At 38.4% G+C, this 12,693-nt stretch overlaps 1 protein-coding gene across 2 annotated transcripts in view; it reads left to right on the forward strand.

Moving 5' to 3' along the window:
- Positions 1 to 12,693, forward strand: part of LOC141798881 (prickle-like protein 2) — a 60,724-nt gene that overhangs the window by 43,026 nt on the left and 5,005 nt on the right. The window contains exons 3-6 of one of the 2 annotated variants that reach the window (XM_074680795.1): positions 4,792 to 4,976; positions 9,797 to 9,910; positions 10,135 to 10,272; positions 11,232 to 11,435. In XM_074680795.1, coding sequence (XP_074536896.1) covers positions 4,845 to 4,976; positions 9,797 to 9,910; positions 10,135 to 10,272; positions 11,232 to 11,435 — 588 coding nt within the window. In that variant the 5' untranslated portion in view covers positions 4,792 to 4,844. Of the gene's footprint in view, positions 1 to 4,791; positions 4,977 to 9,796; positions 9,911 to 10,134; positions 10,273 to 11,231; positions 11,436 to 12,693 lie in introns of those variants that run through there. The other variant, XM_074680796.1, reaches the window with a different exon arrangement.

The following is a 12,693-nucleotide window of genomic DNA, read 5'->3' on the forward strand; positions in this document are numbered from 1 at the left end:
CAGGAACAAAACAAAATTATAAAAATGTAGATAATTACAAGACAGAGACAACTGAAATATCCTTTTTCCCCTGCTAATACATCTTTGGAGCGTGAATTGCCCAAAGTATGCCTCCTCCAGGGAACAGAAGTTCACAACTTGTCTCTCCTCATGTTGCTGGGGGAGAACAGAGGAGCGTGTTATGACTAACCATGTCGGCCTGGCAAGTGTGTATTACGTCAAAAGTCACACACTCATCAGCAGCCTTCTGTACCAGCTCAATGTGCATTCAGTCAGAAGTTTGGCTGTACAAACTACTCATTACGTTGGAACAGTTTGACACCAGAGCTGCATCTTTGTTTAACAATGCACAGTAGAGACTTACAGTACATCTTAACAAGCAGGGTGTGAAGGGACCATTAATCGAAGCGCTCGTGCACAAAGCAGCGCTGTCATCGCCTCCTTCTAACAGCGTGTGTGAAAAATGAATGTCACATGCTTCACAGTAGTTCTAATGCCGACAAAAGTAAGATTAGTCTCACTTGTTTTCAAACAAAACAACAAATTGGCTGCTAAATCATTTCTATTTCTAGTTTCTCTACCTTGCTCTTCATAACCTCACACACGGGGTACATTTGTGATAAGATGATTCTGGTTGTGTGTAAGCTAGCAGAGAATTAGCATTCACAACATGATAGCTCCAGTCTTACCTGGAAAAGAAGTTATTAAAGTGTAGCCATCTTTAAACCTTGACTTATTAAAAATCAAATTATTACAGAAAAAGAGAGATGAAAAATTAAAAATGGATAAAGTCAGAGGATGGGAAATCTGAAGTTGGAAAGACTGAACTCATCAATTTTTGTGATAGTAATCGTCTCTCCTTCTTCACTCCTATTTATAAGCTATGGATAGATGGATAGATGGATGGATAGATAGATAGATAGATAGATAGATAGATAGATAGATAGATAGATAGATAGATAGATAGATAGATAGATAGATAGATAGATAGATAGATAGATACTGAGACATTAGGGCTGGGTAATGTGAAAAACTCCACTATTCATTTCAATTTTGATTCTTTTAAGTTGCGATTCAATTCAATAACAATTCGATTTGATATTGATTTGATTTGATGTTGATTCAACGTTTCGATTTCATGCCTATATGAACATATGAGTTATGTCGCCCCACATTTTGGAGTAATAAAACAACTCAAACGTCAGACTTTACAGCTGAAGGAGCTGGCTTTACGCGGCTGCTGCTGCTTTGGCTGACATTTTGTTGCTGTTTGGTCTCGTGTGGCCCTCGTCCATACGACACAAAAAACATTCACAGCCCCGTCCCACTTGACAGGAGTTGAATTGATTCAGAGGATTGAATGAGGAAATGGCTGCCAACATCAGCTCATCATACAGTTCAAGCCTACAGAACCAAAAATATTTAATTTTTATTAAAACATCAAGTCATTTTTGGACTCAGCTAGCAAGGTCAACAACACTGATTTGTTTAGCTGACTCAAGTGACTCACCTCTTTGAACTACAGCATTAGTTAAACATGCATAATTGTGCTGCAGCTATGCACATGTACTGAGAATAAGATGTTTTCTAAAACAGTTACTATGCTCCAGAAGACGTACAGTAATTTTCCTCTTTTCACAGCTGCTAGCTTTTTTCCCCAGCAAGAAAAAAACACAACCAATGAAATTAATCAGGAAGGCATTTGCTTGTCGACCAAATCATGAAGCCAAACAGACTGTACTGAATCATATTTAGTTGTGTTGTAGCTACTCTTGCTGCTAAAGCACCATTGCTGGTCATGACTCATACCATAGCATGACGGCGTTAGCATTTCGAAGCTAATAGTCACAACAAAATGACTGAACCAGGTCTGAAACTTTAGCTATTCAGGATGGCATGTGTTGAATACAAAACTTAAATGGCGTAATTGTTCATTTTGTAGGAACACATACTAGCTTTCTGTTGCAATCTAAGCTAGGCTAAGCTAACTGATTTCTATCTTTATTTTGAACTCAGCGACTTTAGTGTGTAACTCATTAACTTCTACCTTTCGGCCAGATGACAAATAAGAACTATCATGTGATGTCAAAGTATTGCAATGACTAAATGGACCAATAAATATCAGCTAAGCTGTCCTGAATTCCCACCCCTGATAAATATTCTCAGATAATTCAGAGACAGAAAGCAGATTCACCAGAAATATTTGCTGCAGAAAAACATTTGTGGCTCATCAACACCAAAACAAAAAGCAGGTAATTAAAACAAATTTCCTCTGAGCCAAGCTTCTTTCACACCTGATCTGTATCGTTAGAGCCAGTGAACGTCACTTTTTAACTGGTGGCTAACTGGTGCAACAGGCTGCAGTCTTTCCCAGTAGGCCTCCTCTCACTCACCCTCCAAATACTAATGAAGAACAGCCTCAGGCCAGGCTGGAGGCTCAAGGTTACATACCTGTGATCCATCCACAGAAAGAAATCAGCAGCACCCATCTTAGAGAGATAAACAGTGCTCAGCTCTGCTGGATGGAGGCTGACTCACTGGCTCAGTCTGTGGAAATGTCTGCTGTTCCTTGGCCACAGCTTAAGCTCTGTTTTTCTGATTTCTAATCTGCTGTAGAGATGGTGTTACTGTTGGCAAATGCCTGAAAAGACCTGTTTCGTGGTTCGAGGAGAAATCATTTGGAGTCAGAAATGTCAAAGCCTGTTCGCACTTTCTCACCGTGCACACTTTCCACATCGTGCGGTGTTGTTCTTGTCAGTCGACTGCAGTGACCTTGATTTGTGACCTACAGATGGAGGAAAAAACATCCCATCTGATGTCTCTGTTTTTCTGCTGGACTGACAACTCCATAATGAACAGCACTCTCTTATTACTTCACAACAACACAAGGAGCGCAATATAGAATCTTCAAATTCATATTAGCCCCTGACAATGTAATAATCAACACTTATTTCCTTTACAGCAATTAACTCTCTTATCTCTCCACTCATCAGCTTCCAAAATAACAACCCATGACAAGTAAACTCATTCTTGCTCCTGTTGCTGGCTGAATTGATATCACAGTTGCCTGGAATATGAGTTGCATGTCATTTTCATACATAAGCAGCAGAGGCAATACCTAGTGCTGTTAATTATTTATGTGTCAGTGATGTGCACAGCTGGTTCCCTCTCAAACAGAGGGAGGGAGGAGAAGACTGAATTGATCTCCACTCAGACATTCAAGTAAAAGTATGAATGCAGATAAGTAGTGTCTGCTGATAATGATGTCTATGGATTGCACTGACGGTGTCTGAGGAGGGCACAGCTCGTCAAAAACGTAACGTTGTAGTGACATCGATAGTGACGTTAAAGTCTGCTGGGAGTCTGACAGTCGTCCTGCTGCAATGGAAAGGGTCACCACGGTTCAAGATCTAATCCAAACACATTATACTCAAGTTCTTTTGCTCTTTCTCAAGTTTCCTTCGATCCATGTTACAGTGAAAGAGGAAGGTCTGAATCCTTCTTCTTTCTCAGGTGAACAGCCTCAGAGGAGATGATCCCATGGAAACTCGGGCTCTTTCTTGTGATCCAAATCATTAACAATGCTCAACACGAGCCGGTTCCTTTGGCTTCTAAATGGCTCTTCATTTAACTTGTATACAGCTCACATACAAAACTTGTTTTATTTTGGCCCTCCACCCAGTTCTTTGTGGTTGAAGTATCACTTGGCTCCCTACCTAAGCGTGGATGTCTGACGCCACAGAAGTCAGTAAAGGCGAGGGTGACAAGGCTTAAGAAAACGGTATTCAGTGGAATTGTATGGTTTCAATAACTTCATTTCAAATTAGCATCCATGCTAAATGTTTAAAGAAAGAATGCTAATAACTAAATGCTGAGTATCGACATGAGCCCAGCTTTGGATATTATTAGGATGTATTCTTTAACAGCTATTCTGTAGTTTGTGGGGTTTTCACTGCTCTGGTCCCGACTGGAAAATCTTAACAACAGCTGGATTGATCGCCATTTATTTTTACACAGGCAGTCAGTGTCCCCAGCAGATGAACCACACTAACTTTGTTTATCTCCTGACCCATGAGGTGTGCAGTTTGTTTCCTAAATTGAATGTCTAAATAGCTCTTGGATTGGATACAGTTTGTTTTTGTTTGTTCATATCATGGGGTGAATCTCTGTGATTTTTGATGACCTCTCCCTTTTCCTCTAGTTGCAGCAATAAAAAAAAATCTATGATGTATTTGAAGTTTCAGAACTTGGTCAAATATTCATCTCCACCTGCATACCTTATAGCCTTGTATCATTATTGCCAAAGTCGTATTTCAAGGTTTTCAGAAAAGTAAATTAAAAAAACACATTTTTTTTAACATTTTTTTATTTTTATTAAAATATATTATTTTTATTACTTTTTCTAATATTATATTTATGTTACCTATATATTATTCAAAGGTTATTTATTTTATTCAAATTTCTTTGGCTTAGACAATGATGCTTTGAAGTTTACAAAATAACTATTTAAATATCTATGACAGTAACTTAGGCAGTTATGCTACTGAGCTGCTCTGGTATGAAGCTGAAACATATATTTGTTTCTTTTGACCAGTTTCATTTTGTGTCTGACACTATACGTACTTACCTGTGTATGAAGGCATATTCTGTTAGCATTGAGCTCAAAGCTCAGCATCTTGCTTGGCTTGATTTTGGATTTTTTTCCTGCTGCTGTGTTCCACCTGATTTTCAGAGCTTATCTCAAGCTTTAAATCCTAAAAATATAATCTTTGCCTCTTGTCTCCTCCCCAGGATCACCTGTGTCCACTGAAGGGGTCTGTGTAGTGGAGCATGTTGTGACAGCCATGTCTCTGGAGATGGAGAAGACCATCACCAAGCTGATGTACGACTTCCAGAGGAACTCAACCTCTGATGATGATTCTGGATGTGCCCTGGAAGAATACGTCTGGGTTCCTCCAGGCCTCAGTCCTGAGCAGGTAAACACGCTCCACAATCAACTCTGAAGTGCAACAAAGTTACCACACTTCCCCGTCACTCCTCATTGATTCATTAGTGACGCTTTTTTTATAGCTTAGCCAGACCATATCAAATTGAAGTGAATTGGACTTAGAAATAAAATTATTTAGTATCTGTGACATTTTCCTAATGATTCTAATATGGAAAATTAACTAATTTGAAAACAAGACAAGAGATCATTATTATTGTTAGATCCCCTTCATGGTTGGTTAATCATTCTGAGGCAGAGTGAGGAAGGAGTGACATAAAGGGCATTTAGACATACTTGTGTGGTGTGGAAAATAAAAAGGAGCCACAAATTGATTTCCTGATTATATTCAATCAAGTAAATGTTGTCTGAACCACTCTGTCGTGTTTTCCATATTTATTTAAATGCACAAGTCCCATCTCTTACAAAGAAATTAACAATTTACTTCAAGTAAACACATTAAACATTTTTCCTAAAGTTATGAAACACACTGAAGGGAAGTGTCACTTTAGGACTGTAAATGTGTCATAGTTTGTCTAACAATGCTTTGTCTTCACAGGCCTTGGTTTCTTGCTTGTTGGTGTACACTTAAAAATGCAAAACCAAAAGACTGAAAGTAATTTGAGTCAGTGAAGCTAATTGGAAATGCGTTTTTACTTCCAGGTTTCCAAATTGCCTGTCTGGACTCATTTGCAGTTAAAATGCTTTTAATCGCAAGCATGACTAAGTTAATGTAATTAATTATGCACATCCAGAGGAAGATACGTCCTCATCAATTTTTTTTTAATCTGTCCTCGTTTTTTTTTTTTTTTTTTTGCTCTTCCACCATAAGATAAACACAGTTCTCTTCGACTATATTGTGGATGAACAAAAGAGCTGTCTTTATTTTGTAAGGGCAGCGTTCTAATACAACAGGCCTCCCAGGGCTCTGTTAACAGATGACAGGCCCGGCTGATAACAGTCATTTTCTCCAGTCAGCCATCTTGACAGTATGCTGAAAGAAGCTGCAGTGTCTCTAATCTTACAGGGGGGTGAAGGCAATTGAAGCCGCCTGTTGCTTTTTTTAATATACTTGATGTGCTGTTTTTTAGACCTGCCATTTTGGGTTTAGTTCTGCACAACACCACTAATGTGACTTATACTGACAACAGAGTTCATGGTAGCGTCAGATCTCAAGTGTGAACTACATTTTAGTGGCAAGGAATTCGTCAGTGCTGACAGTGGCTTGTTGACCCATTTCTTCCAAACATTTCTGACCACATGTTCCTCTCTGTGCTGCCTCTGGCTGATGTGTGAACTGCTGACCACATCTGATCTGTCTTTTTTTTTCCTTTTTTTTTTTTTTTTTTTTTAGCAGAACCACTTAGGGCTGGGAGATTATGGTAAAAATAAGAATTCTGATTATTTTAAGTGATATTGAAATCACAATTAATATACACAATTATTCATTTATTTAAAAACTTCAGTACTGATTTAAACACAAGAACCAGCAAGTGGCACATACAGTATTATTGATACACATAAGTCACACACACTCGCTGTGGCTGCACATGGAACACAGAAGAGCTATGGAGCACAGGAACTTGCATACATCTACACTGTGTGGCATATTAATTGTTTTTCTTCGATTATATTGTTTTATGATTGTCAGATGGCAAAATTGAAATCATGATTAAAATCTGATAAATTGTCCAGCCCTAGAACCACTTTCTAATCACTGTTTTATTCTTTATTAAACCCTATTGTGAAATGAGAACAACACTCAAGTGTTTATTTAAATTCTTCAGGGCTCGCAAAGACAGTTTTGGTTTCTCTAATTGGGATTATGATGTATGAGTTTAAAGCTCCTGTGAGCAGTTTTCAGCTTTGCAACCGACCAACATTCCAGCTCCTCTTTTTGTTTCATGTCTGATACCTGCTCTTTTCTCTACCCCTGGGGTCTTTGCTGCTGCTCTCCCTGCCTTGGTTTTTTAATGTATTAACTAGAAGTGTGAAAATATTGATACGGCAAGATGTCATGATACATCGATCTGTGATAAAGTACTGATATTTCAGCTCTTAATATTGATATTTTTGTTAAAATAAAAATTCATATTTTCGGTGAGTTAAAAGTACTATATGTCTTCTGTACCTCCACTGAGGTAGATGGCGCCAAAGAGCTACTTATTTGTGCTGCTGCTGCCATGAATTCTAATGTCCAGTGTTTTCTCTCTACTCTTGGGCCAGTTAGTTCAAAATAATTTCAAGTTTAATGTTTACAGTGTAGTAGACTGATAAGATAATAACCATAGTCATGTTTTGCGCAATATTAGATGTTTTATGAGTAACATTGGTTACACTAAGTGACATTTATTGGTTTCACCAACTGGCCATGTCTTTCATCCAATAATTTTTTTGCAACATTAGTTTAATGACGAAAAACGGCATCTGATTTTCATTATGTTATACACAATAAAATAGAAAAGTTGTTTTCAATTAATTAGTTAACTGTGTAGAATACCGCAATATACAACAATATTGCAATATTGTGATATTATCATGACCCAAGTATCGTGATGTGTATCATATTGTGCGGTCATTGCCAATACTCAACCATGTACTATGCCGAAGTTTCTTTTGTGCTAAGGCTGACTGATATTCCCTTTGCAGAAACACCTTTTACAAAAGCCAAACAGACTTCGGATCAGATTGTTATGTCATTGACTGTTGACTGACAATGTAACATGTGTAATACTATGTGCTGCTGTGTCAGCCAAGACAGCCGAATCTTTTTTTTTTTTAAACTCAGTGAAGTTATACTAGGTAAATTCAAAAGTCAAATCAAAAACTTAGGCCCATGTAGTGCCTATCCCAGCTAGCAGGCTAGTGAAAACAATGAAATGTTTGAAAATATTTGTTTTTTTTAACCCGTGACTCTTTCAACCTGACTTGTACCTCGAACTTGGTATCTCACTCATGCCAATTCTACTCTGAGCCTCAAGTTTTTAAATCAGATTTAATAAGTAGTATAGGAAAAAAAAGGCTTTGTGAAATAGTTATAAATATTTTCCACCAACCCAGAAACTAAAGGGCAAGTTAGAGTTCAATAGTTTTTCTTCTACAATAGAAAAAAAGGATGAAACCATAAGAATAGTAACCCACTCTGAAGCTTTAAGTACTCATGTCCTTCCAAGCTTCTCTTTTACAGTCAGGAAAGTTCATCATCTAAGTGATCCTGAAAAATGGATTGGCATAAGGCTTGATGTCACCACTCACACTGTAGATTTAATCAAGTGGGTGGGTTTAAGAGAATGTGAGACAGCACTCTCAGAGACACATTTCCTCTTCTTTTCACTCTCGAGCCCAATGATTATGGAGATTGGACCACAACAACTTGAACAGAATAGATCTTTACACCGCACTGCAAACAAGACCACTTTGTGTCAAAGGCTGTTTTGCTGAAAATCACAAACGAGTGACAAGATTGCTTTCTGCTGTTTAAGTGTTTACCAATCAAGGTTTCCTCCCTTTCCCTCACTAACATGCAAATGCAAAGAGGAATTTCAGGCTATGCTACAAATGTGCTGCTGCTGCCATGAATTCTAATGTCCATACAAGTATGGGTAACTAAGATTTCCTCTAAGTGCTGTGACTATTAGCTGTTCAGGTTCAAATCACCTGATGCTGTTCAAGGACAGTAGTGCAGCAGCAGCAGCACAGAGCTCATTGTAAATCCAAGACACTAATTTTCCAAGGGCAGAGATATTGGAGGGTCGAGCAAGAACAAATTGTATTTGCATAAGGTCAAAAATGATTTATCCAAAACTAACTTCAATCCGTTGAGTAGGCCCGTCATTGTAAATCAAGGAAGTATGGTAGCCAAAACTGGCCAAAAAGCTCTCAAACCCTATACCAGCCGCTTGTAAAGCGTAAAGTAAGTATTGATATATAATTCTAACTAAATTTTTAGAAGTCAGTGTTTTTCTTTCCCTAAATTTCTAAAAGAAAACTCTTGAAATGATGGCTTTAACCCCAAGTTAGTGTTATGACTTAGAAGTATTTGTATGGTATACATGATATTATTTTACACTTGTTTGATTTGTTAATTTTGAGAAAAATGATTGGGGTACTGCCATTTCATGTTAGTTTGTTCAGAAACCGAAAAGTTCTTATTGATTCTTTTGTTCTTTTGATGTGTGACGCCATTGACCTGAGTCTAGTTAGCACTTTAAACTTGGACGCTAAATACTGTTATTATTTATTTTTCTGAACACATTAAATGTCACTATCAAAAGGTTGATGCATACATTATATATGTATAAAAATGGTTGTCATCTTTACATAGGTCTCTCAAAAAGGGCAATGAAAGTTGTGATATGATGACAATAAAAAGTATTAAAAAAAAGACATGTCAAGAGGCTTGCTAGTATTGCACCCATGAATAGATCAGGACTCTGTCTTCCGTTTGGCAACTTTATTCTACCTGGTGGCTATTTTTTTAAAAAGATTATTTTCTCTCCTATACAACAAAAACACACCGTACAAGGACTTTTTTTCTAACGTTAACCCCCTGACCCTGCACGTCACCTCTAGACGCAGGTCAATGGCGTCACACATCAAAAGAACAACATTTGACTTTTCTGCCTAGTGTTGGCTCATTATAAATGTTATGAAGTCAACACATATGCAAACTTTAGTGATCTTTTTTTTGTCCTTTTCATTTTAGCACCTTTCAGCTGTTTGTTTTGATTTTGCATTCACAGCTGTTAGCTAGTGTAGAACCAAACATGGTTTCAACTTCATCTCCAACTGTATTTTTTATGTTTGTTTCAGGTGCATCAGTATTACAACTCACTTCCTGAAGAGAAGGTCCCCTACATAAACAGCCCTGGAGAGAAATATCGCATCAAACAGCTGCTGCACCAGTTACCGCCACATGACAATGAGGTAAACCACGAAAACAAGTTTCATATTTGTTTACACACTACTTTTCCTTGTGGGTGTAAAATCCTGGGATCAAGTAGAGTACCAGATATGAGCTCTAAAGGCTTTATTTAAGTCCTAATGGTGGAGCATTTTGGGATGTCTCTTCTTGAAAAGGGCTGTGTACTCCACCTTTACTTGCTCCTCCCTTATCATGAAAACGCCTGATGATGCCTCATGTCGTTCAGGTGCGTTATTGTAATGCGCTGGATGAAGAGGAGAAACGAGAGCTGAAGCTCTTCAGTAACCAGCGGAAGAAGGACAACTTGGGAAGAGGCAATGTCCGTCCATTTCCTCTAACCGTCAATGGGGCCATTTGTGACAAGGTAAAATTAGCAGCCATCCCTCCATCCTCTTATGTGCTTTTATCCTCCATTTCACTCGTAGGAGATATCAATGAGCCTTTTTAGAACTTTAAAGGCTTTTTCCCCTGAAATTTCATTTTCTGTTCCGCCTGTATAAATCAGCTCATTTATTTTAATACTCTCTGCTTTGCTGCATGGGATCTTTTGATGTTCCATGAGATGGATAAAACTCAGATAAATAAGAAAAATTTTAATCTTAGAAAGAAAATAGTTACTCCAAGTACCATCTTTTCTTTTTTCACTTCTTACAGTTTGTTTTCATCTTCTTTTCTGCTTATTTCCTCCACTCCTACATTACCCCCTTTCCTTCCTGACTTTGATTTTGTTTCCTTGTATTTCTACAACGTTCATCTGATTTTATCTCTTTACTTTTCGTCCCCTAACCTTTCGTCTCTTCCCTTTTCTTTTCTTTCCTTTTTTTAATCCTTTCCATCCCAACCCTTCCCTACTTCCTTTCCATTCCCATCATTTTATTTCCTTTACTTTACTTCCATTTTCTTTCCTTCCCCTATCATTCCTATCCTTCCCCTTTCTTTCCTTTTTGTTCCCTCAATTTCCTTTCTTTTTCCATCCTTTTTTTCCATTTCTTTTCATTTTCCAAACATTCCTTTCAATTTAATTTCCTTCACTTTTATTACTGGCTTAAATTTTTCTACCTTGTATTACTGCTACATTCAACTAATCTTTCGTTTCAATCCTTTCCTTCACTCCCTTTTCTTTCCTTTCTTTACACTATCTTTCTTTCCCCTTCCTGTATAAACTTTCCTTTCCATCCTTATCTTCCCTACTTTCCTTCCTTTCCCTTCCTTTCTCTCCTTTTCTCTCCTTTCCTTTCCTTTCCTTTCCTTTCCCTTTCTTTCCTTTCCTTTCCTTTCCTTTCCTTCCCTCTCCTCTCCTCTCCTCCCTCTCTTCTCCCACAGTGTGGTGGTCAAATAAACGGAGGAGACATAGTGGTATTCGCTGCGCGGGCAGGTCATGGACAGTGCTGGCACCCTCACTGCTTTGTTTGCGGCATGTGTGAGGAGCTGTTGGTAGATCTCATCTACTTCTATCAGGATGGAAAGGTCTACTGTGGTCGGCACCACGCTGAGAGGCTGAAGCCCCGCTGCTGTGCCTGTGATGAGGTGCGCCTGTCTGGGCCTGGAACCCTTCAGGGTTGGAAATGGCTGAATGGTTCATAGCTCAGAGAGCTGGACTTGGTGTAAACTAGTCTGGAGAGAAAATATGTTTCAGTTTTCATGCCATGTCTCAGAAAGTCTGCTTGTTATGTAATTATAATGTGAGACGAGCACGCTGTGATAATCATTTTTCTCCAGCCACTGTGTTTTGCACTGCATGAAGTCTGGGAAGGTTTGATCGTTTTCGAATAGAATGTGGCACTGGCACTAAATTTTAACAACCTGTGAGGTCCTGTACTCTGAAACAAACTCTTTGCATACATAACTAGCTAAATGATTAGATAATTTCCGCCTGCAGGTGGTAATATAGGATCCTGAAACAGAGAACTTTATTAAGACTGTTTATTTGAACAGTTTCATTATAGAAGTCATGTGATATATTTAGGAAGAATGTCCAGATCATCAATGTTACTGGGTTAATGAATACCAAACAAAGGGGGTCAGTAGTAGTTTCACACAGTAACTCTCTATTTATCTTTTAGATTAACTAAATAAGTAGTACAGAGATGGGATTGAAATGCAAACTTAATCCTGGTTCACACTACAGGATTCTTGGGCTGATTTGGCCTTCTGACAATCAGCAGAGAAATCTAGTCTGAGACCAAGGTCAGCTCTGAATTTGGGCCCAGATTATCTTCTTGTGTGAGCAGGTGACCGATCAATCTGAAGACCCAAGATTGGCTCACAGACTTGTCTTGCCTGACTTTTTTCAAACATGTTTGATACTTATTTTTGCTGAGGATGACCGTAGCCAATCAGAGAGAACTACCTAGCTAAATGTAAACATGGGCAGACATCCTGGCTGTTGAACCTGTTGATGGAATGACAGGAAACATTAAATTAAAATCCATACCTCCAGTTCTCTTGGACAAGCCATAGAGAATGAACAGCCCACGGTGTACGCATCTCCCAGACCACTCCTTCATCCAGATGCGTTTAGTCTTCCTTTTCCTTGTCCTTTTCTCACTGCAAATAATGGCTACACTAGTCACTACTTTTTGTGCTTTTGTTAACATTCGCTTCCTTGTGAGATGACGTAGGATTACAGGGTGCAACACTTGCTCTCGTCCAGTAATCTTGGTGAAATCCTGTAGTGTGTGTTGGTTATTATTTTCAAATCTTGCATTGTTTTAACAGAAGATAATTTGTGAAGATTTTCCTTATGTATGTGATACAACCCTAGACTGTATATAGAGTAGACAGC

The sequence above is a fragment of the Halichoeres trimaculatus genome, unplaced genomic scaffold (assembly GCF_033239565.1).
Source record: "Halichoeres trimaculatus isolate MK-OKI-2021-1 unplaced genomic scaffold, fHalTri1.1 fHalTri1_scaffold_11, whole genome shotgun sequence".
NCBI classification, from domain to species: domain Eukaryota; kingdom Metazoa; phylum Chordata; class Actinopteri; order Labriformes; family Labridae; genus Halichoeres; species Halichoeres trimaculatus.